The 12,374-nt window shown below is 54.2% G+C and overlaps 2 protein-coding genes across 3 annotated transcripts in view; both read right to left on the reverse strand.

Moving 5' to 3' along the window:
• Nucleotides 1-335, reverse strand: part of GJA4 (gap junction protein, alpha 4, 37kDa) — a 3,129-nt gene extending 2,794 nt beyond the window's left edge. For both annotated transcript variants that reach the window (XM_011955367.1, XM_011955371.1), the window contains exon 1: nt 107-335. In XM_011955367.1, the coding sequence (XP_011810757.1) occupies nt 107-143 (37 nt within the window). In that variant the 5' untranslated portion in view covers nt 144-335. The remainder of the gene's footprint in view (nt 1-106) is intronic.
• A 6,216-nt stretch (nt 336-6,551) lies between these two features.
• GJB3 (gap junction protein, beta 3, 31kDa) lies at nt 6,552-12,045 on the reverse strand. The gene is made up of 2 exons (XM_011955366.1): nt 11,458-12,045; nt 6,552-8,173 (listed from the first exon to the last, which is right to left on the reverse strand). The coding sequence occupies exon 2, from the start codon at nt 8,146-8,148 to the stop codon at nt 7,336-7,338; it is 813 nt and encodes a 270-aa protein (XP_011810756.1). The 5' UTR covers nt 8,149-8,173; nt 11,458-12,045; the 3' UTR covers nt 6,552-7,335.
• Between the last annotated feature and the right edge of the window lie 329 nt (nt 12,046-12,374).

Below are 12,374 nucleotides of genomic sequence, written 5' to 3' on the forward strand. Positions count from 1 at the left end.
GGAGAGAGGGCGGGGGCGGGGACTGGGAGCTGCAGACTCCCTAAACCCACTCCGGGGAGGTGGGCCTGTGATTTGCGGTGGGGAGGGGCAAGAGGGGCTGACCTACCCTTCCTCTCCTGCTCTCTCTCCACCAGGTATTCCATATGGTAAACTCCCCTGTCGTTTCTTTGGCCAGGGAAGGGGAATTCTCCCAGGCCAGGATCTCTTAGGATGGCTGGATTTGAAAGGGTTGCAGTAAGAGCTGTTGATCTAGGCAACTGGCCTGGGGGGCTGTGAGGGGTGGGCGGATGGGGACGGGGTGTGGGAACCACTCATTTGCTAGGTGGCCCTAGTGTGCCAGGATGAGGCGTTCAAGGCTAATTACGGCGCGGGAAGCTCCAATGGGGGACAGGGGTTGTAATCCACACTTCCGGCACACGTGGTGGAGCTGGGGTCTCTACCCACACCCAGCCCACGTTCTTCCAGAATTCTCAAACATCCCCATGCCTGGGCAGGCTACACAATCGGAGGCCATTAAGCAATTCCCATGGACTCCTTGAGACTGGGGGTAGGGGAACCACCTGACCTTTAGCTTGGACCCGTTCTTATGCCTCTAAATGGTGGCCGGGTGGTGCGGGGGACATTCATAGGAGTGAAAGGGCTATGCAGAGCCTGCTGTCATGCATTCAGGCATCACAGGTGGATGAATATCAATGAGTATCTGCTGTGCTGCAGACGCTGCTTGGGGACCTGGGATACCGTGAGGAACCAGCCAAACGTGATGTCTGGCCCCCTCCCTCACTGGCTGGTGCAGGGATTGAGCATGTCAGCCCTTGGATAACGGTAAGATAATAAATGTGGAAAGTTCTCCTGAGAGGTACTCGGTGATTCCCAAGGGACTTGTTTAGGAACATTTCCTGGAGGAGAGGAAATGCTTTTCCCCCTCCATTAACCAAGTGGAGGGGAAGAACGTTCTAGGTAGAGGGGTGGCATGAGTGTGGCTTGAGGGCCTGGAGCTGTGGGGTTCTGAGACTGGACACTGTCCTCGGAGTGCTGACGCTTTCTTGGTGGCTGAACCTAGGAGTTGAGACTTTGCTGTTGACTCCTGCACCCTTAGGCAAGTTACTCAAATTCCTGTGCCTCAATTTCTTCCTCTGCAGAATGAGGATAGTGATAGTATCTACTTTATGGGGTTGACGGCATACAGTGTGATCAAAGCACATAGCGTAATAGTGGTACCTAAAGTTTTTCAAGTGAGTGGTGGCTAAAAACATTGTGATACTGTAACAAAAAGGGTCTGTGGGTTGTTCTTGGAGGGTGGTAGGGGCGGGTACAGCTGAGGAAAGGGAAGTTGGCAGGGGGCTGTTGAGGCCTGGGGCTGATGACACAGAAGTCCCTTTTCCTCCACAGCAAGATTTAGTCCTTGGATTCCCTGGGCCCCAGGGCTGGGTTCCTGGTCTGTCTTCGGGACCAGCAGGAGGACATCTTTGGGGACATGCAGACCTGAGAACTTCAGGGCTAGCTGCCCTGGGGGATCCGGCTGAGCTGGCTTCCCCTCTAGGCCTCTCCATCAGGGCCAGGCTGAACTGAGTCTCCTGGATCTCTGAAGCTAACAACTGCCCCACTTAGTTCTGACCCTTGAGGGCATGAGAACCGAGGCCCCTGGAGGCTGGTTCTCACCACGCCCCCACTGCAGCCTCTGCTCACTCCCAAGTTTTCCTCTCTTGGGGCTGGACCCAGCTCTCCCAAAGCCTTTCTGATTCCGTCTACTGGGAAGGAAGGAAGAACCAGTGGAGGGCCGGGAGTGACGTCAAGGCTGCCCTCACCCTGCTCTGACTCCTTCCTCAAGGGCTTTGGAGGTTTGAATAACTCGGCTCTTCCTCAGAGGATGAAGAAGAAATTGGGAGCCACCAAGACAACAGTTACCACAACTTGGCCATTCCACCTGGAAATGTCCCTGGAACCGCACACTTCCCTGCATTCCCATTGCCTTGGTCCTGTTCAGGCTGCTGCCATCCCAGCTGGTCTCCTGGCCTCTAGCCCCACCCCTACAACCCAGCCTCCACACTTCCCTAGAAATCTGACCAACATCGCTCTGCTGAAAAGCCATCTAGAGCTCCGTGTCACCTTCTGGGTAAGCCCTAGGCTCCCCAACCTCCAGTTCATGGCCACTTCTCGCCGTGACCCAACCAGATCTCACTGATGGGGTTCTCTGTGTGTTCTTGCCTTTGTCCATGCTGTTCCCTCTGCATGGAGCACCCTCACATGCTGAATGCTGTGAATCAGGACTTTTCTCAGTTGTTGCCTTCTCCCAGAAGTCCCCTTGCTGGCCCCCTGGGTGCTAGGTGTACCTTTGTGCTCTCAGAAGCTCAGCTGCTCCCTATGGTGCTTTGTTTTTTTGTTATTTAAAAAATTTTAATTGTGTTAAAAAGCAACTACCATGAAATGTATCATCTTAAGGATTTTAAGTGTACAGTTCAGTAGTGTTGAGTATATTCGCGTTGTTGTGCAACAGATCTCCAGAACTTTGTCATCTTGCAAAACTGAAACTCTGTCTCTAGTAAACCACTTCACTTCCCCCCTTTCGCTATACCCGGGTGCATGGTCTACTTATGTTTATTCCCCTCCTGCATTAGACTGTGAACCCCTTGAGGGCAGGCAGCTGGGTCTTTATATCTCCACCACCTAGCAGAGCACCAGATCCATATATATATAAATTTGTTCACTCAACAAGTATTTAGTTTGGTGCAAAAGTAATTGTGGTTTTTGCTATTAAAACTAATAGTTACTGAGCACCTCCTGTGTGCTGTGGTGCTGTCCTAGACAGTGAAGATAACCAGGGAACAACAACAACAAAATCCTTGTCCTCAGAGGTTTTACATTCTAGCTGGCCAGAAGACAGATAATAAAATGTAGAACATGTTAGATGGTGATGAACGCTCTGGGGGAAATGAAGTAGGGAGGAGTGAGAGTGCAGGGGTGGCAAGTTTCAATTTCTCTCTCTTTTTCTTTTTTGAGATGGAGTCTTGCTCTGTTGCCAGGCTGGAGTGCAGTGGTGCGATCTTAGCTCACTGCAACCTCTGCCTCCCAAGTTCAAGTGATTCTCCTGTCTCAGCCTCTCAAGTAGCTGGGACTACAGGCACATGCCACCACGCCCAGCTCATTTTTGTATTTTTAGTAGAGATGGGGTTTCACTATGTTGGCCAGGATGGTCTCGATCTCTTGACCTCATAATCCACCCGCCTCGGCCTCCCAAAGTGCTGGGATTACAGGAGTGAGTCACTGCGGGTGGCCTCAATTTCTAGTAGAAGAGGAGAGAACACCTCACTAAGCAGCTGACATTTGATGCAAGCCCTGAAGGCAGGGAGGGAGTCCCGTGGCTATCTGGGGGCACAGCATTTCAGACAGAGGGCACCTGGGATGCAAAGGCCCCGGGGAAGGAGGGTGCCTGGTGTTTCCTGGCTTGGGGGACAGCAGGAGGTCAGTGTGGTTGCAGCAGGTGAGCAAAGAGAGGTGAGTTTAGAAAGGCAACAGGTGAGATGCGGATGGGGAAGATCTTGCGGGCCCTTGAAGGCCTGTGTAAGATGCCTTTGGAGGTTTGGGACAGAGGAGTGACATGGCCTGACTTAGGTTTTGATAGGATCACCCCAGCTGCTGTGCTGGGAATAGACTATGGGGGTGGATGACAGACAGACATCCCCCTTCAATGTAGGACTTGCTGTCTAGCGGTGTGGAGCCTGGCCAGCTGACTGCCTCCACCTACCAGCACTTCCAGGTGTGCTGCTGCTGTCTAGGTGGCCACGTTCTTCTTGGGGTGACCTCAGGCGATGACTGAGCCAGGGAGTGGTCAAGGCCTCGCCATTGCTGTCCGGTGCAGAACTGCCCGCATGGACAGTCTCTGCTTCTGAGCTCCCTGGGACACATCTTGCTGCTCAATCCTTCTTCCTGCCCTTTTCCACTTATAGGAGTCACTCCCCAGTGCACCCTCTTAATGCTTCCTCAGAGTCCACTTCCCAGAGTCAGAGGCAGGAACAAGAGATGGAAGCAGTCATCCCAGGGAGAGATGATGTACTGCCAGTTTGGGCTGCTATAAGACTGAGTAGTTTAAACAACAAACATTCATTTCTCACAGCTGGGGAGTACAGACGTCTGAGATTCAGGTGCCAGCATGGTCAAGTTCTTGGTGAGGGCCATTTTCTCTTTGTATCCTCACATGGAGAAGAGAGAGAGGGAGATCTTCTCTTTCCTATCTCTTCTTATAAGGGCACTAATCCCATTCAGGAGGGTCCATCCCATGACCTAATGACCCCTGAAGGCCCCACCTCCTAATACCATCACACTGGGGGGTAGAAATTCAGCATATGAATTTTTGGAAGACACAAACATTCAGTCCACATGGGAACTTGGACTAGGGTGAATGAATACAAAGGAATGTCCTGTTTATCTTGGGCTGCAGGGTGTCTGTGACCTTACACAGTAGATGTAGATTTGAAGACTATATGAAATCCTAATCTCTCATATGCATGATTGGAGGGAGTTTGCAGCGAATCCTCTGGGTGGGGAAGGAGGAGGTAGAGGCACATACCCTGAGAAGGTCAAGGGGACGTGAGATCCACCTTGTGGTGACATGATGTGCCCTGGGACTTGGTAGTGAACAGTAGTCACCCAACACATACTGGATGAGATCAGTGAACTGCACTGCTCAGAACAGCTCCAGGTCAAAGGCAGGCTGTGCAGGGCCGGAACGCCCCCTCCTTCATGGTCCTGGCCCACAGCCTGGAGAAATGGGGCCAGGACTAGAAGCTCAGTCCTTGCTGAGCGTTAATTCTCTGCAGTAATAACCAGTGATGTTCTCTGGTTACTCTGACCTCCAAGCCACCCTTGGCCAGGCAGCCAGAACCACCCAGGAAGATGCTGGAATGCATGTCGGCAAGTAGGTGGAGATCACCCCTCCCTGAGACCTTTGCAACCCTCCAGCCCGAGCAGAGGCTGACCTCCAGTGCATCAGGCAGAGGCTTTCCTGAGCACAGTCATACCTGGGAATTTATCAGATACATTAGTGCTGTGCTAATGTTTTACCTCCAGTGTCGCCTTCTACCTCTACAACAATCCTCTGTGTAGGAACAACTGGGTGTCATGCTGACTCTATTCCCTATGTCCCTCAGGTCTACTCTACACCCTGCCCTGTGCAGTGGGAGGCTGACTTGCTCTCTGACTTCCGGTTGGGCTAGGTCAGTGGGAGCCACCGGCAGGCAAGCAGATGGGAAAGTGAAGTTGGGGGATTTACTTGGTTGCTGGGATTGGATGTATCCTGTCCATTGTTACCCTGGTACTAGCCCCAGGGTATTGCCGTAGCCATACCTTTGAAAACAGTCTCTCTAGGAAACTCCCTTTAAAGTTACTTGGTTTGAATGTGCCATCTGTTTGTTGCTAGGACCCTGATTGATAAAATTCCCATTGTACTGATGGCAAGCCCTGATTTTACTGAAGGCCTGCCCAAGATGTAGTGTGGTGAAGCTGTACTCAGGGAATGGTCAAGCTATGAATCAGTCATGGGGGTGCAGGGACAGTGTCAGCCAGCCCTGGGCCCTTTAAAGTTGGCTGGCTTATCCACCCTCTGATGGACACTTGTGAGACCGCAGGTGAACCACTGGCTGTTCTGTCTCCGTGATGACCTCACCTCTCTTTGCTGGCTGTGGCACTTGGCTCACTGGCTCCTGAATTTCTGGCTCCCGGCCCTGGCTCTGAGAGTCACTAAGTGTTCCTCTGGGTTAATATAGGCTTGCACCCCCTTTTGCTTTCCATTCTCATCTGGCGTTGGGTATTGGTGCTCCCTAAATTTCAGGTCATGATACAGCACTGGGAGCAGGACCGTGAGTCACCCCAGGGGTTGGTTAGTGCGGGAGATGAGCCTGTGTTCCTGTCTCTTAGCTCTGTGGGCACAGGTCCTACCTCCTTGTACAGTCCCAGCATCCTTCCAGGGTCCTGGTTCAGCGAAAATGCTCAGGGAAAATGGAATGAGCCGAATAAAATGCGGGGTGAGGCTGGGAAGGCATGCTTGAGTGCAGACGAGGCATGCTTGAGTGCAGACGACATGCCCTGTTGAGAATGCACATAAGGAGTGAGAGTATGAATAACAAGGATTGTGTGTACACAGGGTGGGGATGTGTGTTGTGATGGCAGTGACTGGATGACAGAGGAGAGAGTGTGGTTTGTTTATAGTGAGTGGCAGTGATTGTGTGTCTACTCAGGGCGAAGTCTAATTACCAAGGCTGGAAGCGCTATTGCAGAGGGAGCACAGCGCACTCTTGTGGCCACAACTAGAATCCCAACATATATATCAGTAGGTTCCACTCCAGCCTCCTCCTCTAATACAAACTCAGCTTCCCGCTGTCAACCTCAGCCCCAGCCTAATCCAGCTCTAGCTCCAGCCCCAGCTGCAGCCACTGCCACAGCTCCCACCCTAGCTCCACCCTCAGCCATGGAACTCTTTCCCTTTCTGAGGGTTTACCTTCCCTACCTTCAGGGTCCTGTGAGTGGGTGGGAGTGTGGGAGAACCAGGGACAGAGCCAACCTGTATAAAACACAGGCTTTATTGATTTCAAGGAAACTGTCTTGAGCATGTGCTATCAGCGCATCCACCCGAGTCCCTGGGATCAGGGTCTGAAAGGCTGGCACCAGGCAGAACACAGTTGTGGGGAGGAAGATGGGAGCACCGCTGCCTGAGGCTGAGGGAGTAGGATTTGGGGGAAGAGGGCTTCCATTGAGCCAAGTGATGACCTGGGGGACCCCTGGGTGTCTCCAGAACCTCTTGTCAGACTCACTCTCAGGCCTCCAGACCTGCTGCTGCTGGGAGAAGACCTCCTCTCCACTGCAGGAATCTGGGCGGCTCCTCCGGAAGGAGTGGAGATGCCTTAGATGCTGAGGCTAGCCCAGGGCGAGCATCTCTTTTTGTATGGCCTCCAGACCTCTGTGCTGCTGTCATCTCTGCTTGGGAGCTCTTCTCACCTCTCTTACACATTGTGTTCTCAGGGACGCCTCTCCTGATGGCCCCTTCCTGGGTTAGCTAGAAGCCCTGCCAGCAGCGCCCTAAGTGGCCCCTTGCAGGCATAGATAGTTAATTCGCTTGTTTCAAAGTCTGTGTCCTTTGAGGGCTGGCACTGGCCCTGTAGGTTACCTATACCCGGGTAGACAGCCCAGTGCCCAGTGTCAAAACATATCTGCCAAAAGGAAAGTTGCATAGCTTAGTGACCTCAAAGTGGGGTCACTCAGCCTCTGTAGGACCTCTCCACCCTGCCACACCGCCCTGCCTGTCCCATTGGCAGCCCCCATGTTGCCCTACCCCCTGCCCTGTTGTCAGATGGGGGTCAGGTTGGGTGCTGAGGCCTGCAGCTTGTTATTGCCTGGATCTGGATCCAGCTCCCCAGCCTCCACCAGCTTGTGGTGGCAGCGGCAGGTGGAAGCTCGGCTGGTGGAGGACGAGGGGCCACGGCCCCCTCGAGGCTTGTCCTTGTGCAGGCCTCCCAGGACCCTGTGGCAGATGAGGTAGCAGAGCTCGCAGGTGGTGAGTACGATGCAGACGGCGGAGGCGCCCACCATGAAGTAGGTGAAGATTTTCTTTTCGGTGGGTCGGGCGATGTAGCAGTCCACGATATTGGGGCAGGGGGCCACGTTGGCGCACTGCACCAGGCGCGGCATGTTGAAGCCATGCCAGAGAGTGTGCAGCAGGTAGAGGAAGAGGAACTCGATGATGAGCTTGAAGATGAGGCTGAACAGGTAGGTCCACCACAGGCCTCCATGCTTCTTGCCTGCGTTGTCGTACAGCTTGGTGCACTGGTCCCCGTTCTTCTGGCGGTGCCGACGCTCCCGCTCCTCACGGTAGGCCACATGCAGGGTGACCAGCAGCGAGGGGCACGTGACGAAGATGAGCTGCAGGGCCCAGAGGCGGATGTTGGAGATGGGGAAGTAGTTGTCATAGCAGACGTTGGTGCAGCCGGGCTGCTTGGTGTTGCAGTCAAAGTCCTTCTGCTCGTCCCCCCACACGCGTTCTGCAGCCACCACATACACCAGCACCCGGAAGACGAACACCACTGACAGCCAGATGCGCCCGAACGCTGTGGAGTACTTATTCACGCCGTTCAGTAGGTCCCGGAGTGCCTTCCAGTCCATGGCGTCTGGTGGGGGCTGTGCCTACCTGAGAGAATTAGAGGAAAAACCATCATGTGAATGAACAATTGACTTTATTGAGCATTTACTATGTACCAGGCAGTGTTCTGAGTTCTGACTTGTTCAATCCTCACAATGACCCTCTGAGTTCAGAACTATTATTCCTCCCAAGCTGCAGATAGGAAACTGAGGCACAGTAAGGTTACATAACTTACCCAAAGGCAACAGAACTAGTATGCTGGAAGGAAGCAAATGTGCTTTTGCTGATAATAACAATCACCATTTATTGAGTGTTAGTACTCTGAGTCAGGCACGAAGCTAAACACTTTATGAGCAGAATCTCATTTAATCTCTTAGAATGACCTCATAAGGTGGTTATTACAGTGCTCCTCACTTACAGATGAAACTGATCATTGAACGTTTGCAAAACAAGTAGTACATAGTAAATGCCCCATAAATGCTGGCTACTCATTACTGTGAAATTTAGAGAGGTCAAGTAACTCACTTAAAACAAGAGGTGGATTCAAGGCCGGCTGTTGGGTGCCAGAGCCTGTGCTCTCCACCACCTCCTCTTCCCTTCTCCGATGGACTCCTGCCCCAGACCAGATTCGTGAAACGCTTACTTTGTGGATGCCTCACTACTATACTGTGAAGTTGCGGTTATGAGTCCCATTCTACAGAGGGGAAACGGAGGCTCAGAGAGAAAAATAACGAGCCCAAGGTCTCATAGCTGCTGGGTGGTGAAGAGGGGAGACCAGTTCAGGTTGGGGGTGCATGGAGGCTTATGACTCCTTATATGGAGGCTTATATGACTCCTGGGAGGACACTGGATCCAGGGAATATCTAGAGGCAACTCCCTGCTCCCTGCGCTGGGCCTGGGGAAGCCCAGCCACCCCTAGCCACGCTGGTTGCCAGGGCCTTGTGGTGGAAAGATGAGCTTTGTTCAGGCCTCAATTGACATATCTTCCTCCCAGTCCTGGAGTGACTCAGAGGGTGTGAATGGGTGGGTCTGCCTGAGTGTGCCTTGTTTCTGCGCTGCTGTGGGTGTGAGAGCACCCACCTGCCTGTGTGTGGGCCTGTGTGCGTGTGACTCCCCCTGGAGCGGATTTGCACCTCTGAGCATGTGTGATGCCTGCGAGGCCACCACCCTGCCCCAAGTCACCATTACTCTGGCCTGTATTATGACGTCTTTACTGGCTTTTCACCTTCCCCCTGTGCCCCTAGAGTCCATTAAATCAGTTCATGCCACTCCCTTGTTTAAGACTCTACTAGCTTCAGGCCGGGTGCGGTGGCTCAAGCCTGTAATCCCAGCACTTTGGGAGGCCGAGACGGGCGGATCACGAGGTCAGGAGATCGAGACCATCCTGGCTAACACGGTGAAACCCCGTCTCTACTAAAAAATACAAAAATCTAGCCGGGCGAGGTGGCGGGCGCCTGTAGTCCCAGCTACTCGGGAGGCTGAGGCAGGAGAATGGCGTAAACCCGGGAGGCGGAGCTTGCAGTGAGCTGAGATCCGGCCACTGCACTCCTGCCTGGGCGACAGAGCAAGACTCCGTCTCAAAAAAAAAAAAAAAAAAAAAAAAGACTCTACTAGCTTCTTGCTAGGCTTAGCAAAACCCCAGATTTGACATTTTCACCCTGCCACACTGGAATAAGAGCCTTGGGGGCTTTTTATTGATTCCTTCTGCCTGGAATACTCTTCCTCCAGAACCTCACATGGATAGACCCTTCTCATCACACAGGCCTCTGCTCAAACCTCATCTCTTTAGAGGCCTCTCCAGATTACCCTGGTCTGAAAGAGCCCCTGCTTCTGTCGCTCTGTTCCTGTCCCCTTTCTTTTTTTTGAGACAAGGTCTTGCTCTGTCACCCAGGCTGGAGTGCAGTGGTGTGACCTTGGCTCACTGCAATCTCTGCTTCCCAGGCTCAAGGGATCCTCCTACCTCAGCCCCTGAGTAGCTGGGGCCACAGGTGTGCACCACCATGCCTGGCTAAGTTTTCCAGCCCCCTTTGTTTTCTTTATAGCACTTAGTCACTATCTGAAATTAAATACTTTGTCTTTTTTTTTGGTCTCATTTATTATCTGGCTCCCCCTCTAGAATGTCAACTTGGTCTTGCTTTATGTTTAGTGCCCAGTGCTTGGCACATAGTAGGCACTCAATGCTGAATGGGTAAACAAACGAATGCTGAGTTCTCAGCTAGGCAGTTTGTAGGGAGGGGACAGGAGGGTGAGCAGGATCCTGGTTGGGGGCAGCCTGGTCAGGGGGATTGGGGGAAAGACTCCCCTACATTGGGGAGAGGGAGAGAGCACAGTTCCTTCTCAGCACCTGGCTCTCCTGGCTGCGTTTCCTCCGGGAATCACAGTCTGGGCAGGATGGGGCGATTGGGAAGACCTCATTCCTGGAAAGCCTCCTCTTCTCCCCTATTCTGCTCCTTCCAAGCCCTGGTGGTGCGGGAAGGCAGTGGGATAACACTGAACACTGAGTTCCACCTGGATTCAAACCTCGGCTGGGCCACTTAGTAGCTGGGCGACTTCCAAGAATTTCCTAATCTCATTGACCCTATTTACTTATCTCTAAAGGGAAATAATTCCTACTTTCCCGGGCTGTGGTGAGAATCCTGAGACTATTCCCTCCCAGGTCTGCCACTCATGTGGTGGGAGTTCACAAGAACTGAAGTGGAGGCTGGAGCCCCCTCTGTCGGGACAGAGAGAGGAGAGGGACCCTGACAGCTGCTTCCACCTGACACCCTCCTGTGGCTGCCCACCGGGGTGCAGCTCCCTCCTGGGACCCCCACCTTCCACCCTTGGGCGCTGTCTGCCCAGTCCCTCTTGACACACCCCAGGGAGGAGCCTCGCTGGCAAAAAATGTCCTTCCCAAGTCTAGGCTGGGGACTGGTGGAGCCAGTTCTGGTTCCCCCAGCTGCCCTACAAAGCCAGCTCCCAGCGCAACCGTTTTTCCCCAGACCCCCAGGCTGCACCGTGCCTAGCCTTGCCTCCCGCCCCACAATGTCCCCTAAGGATAAAGCTCCCTTTCCTCCCCAGTTTCCCTCCATCCCAGGCAGCTTGGGAGCTTGCGGACTTGGGGAGGGGGTGTCTCGGAACCTTCCCGCAGCCGGGGCCCCTAATGGGCCCAGAACTGAGACCTGAGAGGGCGGATTGGGAGGCACGGGAGAGGGGTCCCCGCATCCCCTCTTCGCGCCCCATCCCAGCGCACTGGCAGGCTCAAGCCCCAGCCCTGCCGCAGGGGGTCGCCCAGAGCGCTCGACGCCCCTGAGGGTCCCGCCCCGCCTCGCCCCGCCCCGTCCAGCACTTACCTGCAGCGGCTTGGCCAACGCGGAGGCCTGACCCCGCGTCTCCGGGGCCCACAGCAGAGGCGAGGGCGCCGGAGCTAGGCTCAGCAGTGGTGCACACGGACGGCGGGCACACCTCGGGCGGCGCGGAGGAGGGAGCAGGAGGGAGCCGGCTCCTAGACCCCACGCTGCCAGGTGCTCCTGGGCCAGCCTCCGGAGGGGCTGGTGGCCCGTCTGAGCCTCCGCTTCCTCAGGCGTAAAATGGGGGCATCAGTGACCGTGGGCAGGGCCATCCGAAGGCTCCAATGAGATCAGGGGCGGGAAGCACTCTGCAAACTGTTAAGTGCCGCGGCGGCAGGTCCGACTGCAATCAGGACTCGCCCACGCTAGTTTGCCGCGGGTACCATGCCCGCTTCCGGCCCAGCCCGGTCCCCGCCTGGCGCGGGACCTTGACCGTGCGTGGGACACCCCTGGGGGCCCGCCCTCCCGGTGCGACGGGCCCTCCACCTCGGCCTCCAGCGAGGTCGGTGCGCTTTGGAGAGCCGGGGTCGGGGGCAGACCTTGTATCCACAGCGGGAAGGGGCACAGTGAGTCCTGTGCCAGGAAAGACGTGCAGGAATGAGGGCGGAGTGGGGGAGGTCACCGCCTGGAGTGACTCAGAGGGGCAGACTGCAACCGGAGCTGCCTACCTGAACACCAGGGTCCCTAGTTTCTTGTTTTCATTCACGGATCACCTGTTCATATTCAACTATATAGTCCTCTGTTTTACATTTAACCTATGGAATATGCTATCAACCCTCTTCTGCACTTTGCTTTTTTTCATTTAGCAAAATATGACATTTCTCCCATCCGTCGATATAGAGCGGCCTTGCTCTCTCATTTTAAAAACAGCTGAATAGTATACGTACTGTAATGTATTTAATCAGTCCTACTCTGATAAA

The sequence above is a fragment of the Colobus angolensis genome, unplaced genomic scaffold (genome assembly GCF_000951035.1).
Source record: "Colobus angolensis palliatus isolate OR3802 unplaced genomic scaffold, Cang.pa_1.0 Scaffold4, whole genome shotgun sequence".
NCBI classification, from domain to species: domain Eukaryota; kingdom Metazoa; phylum Chordata; class Mammalia; order Primates; family Cercopithecidae; genus Colobus; species Colobus angolensis.

Excerpts from the sequence above, each read along its gene's own strand:
- GJB3 (XM_011955366.1), bottom strand. The coding sequence starts at position 8,148 with ATGGACTGGAAGGCACTCCGGGACCTACTGAACGGCGTGAATAAGTAC.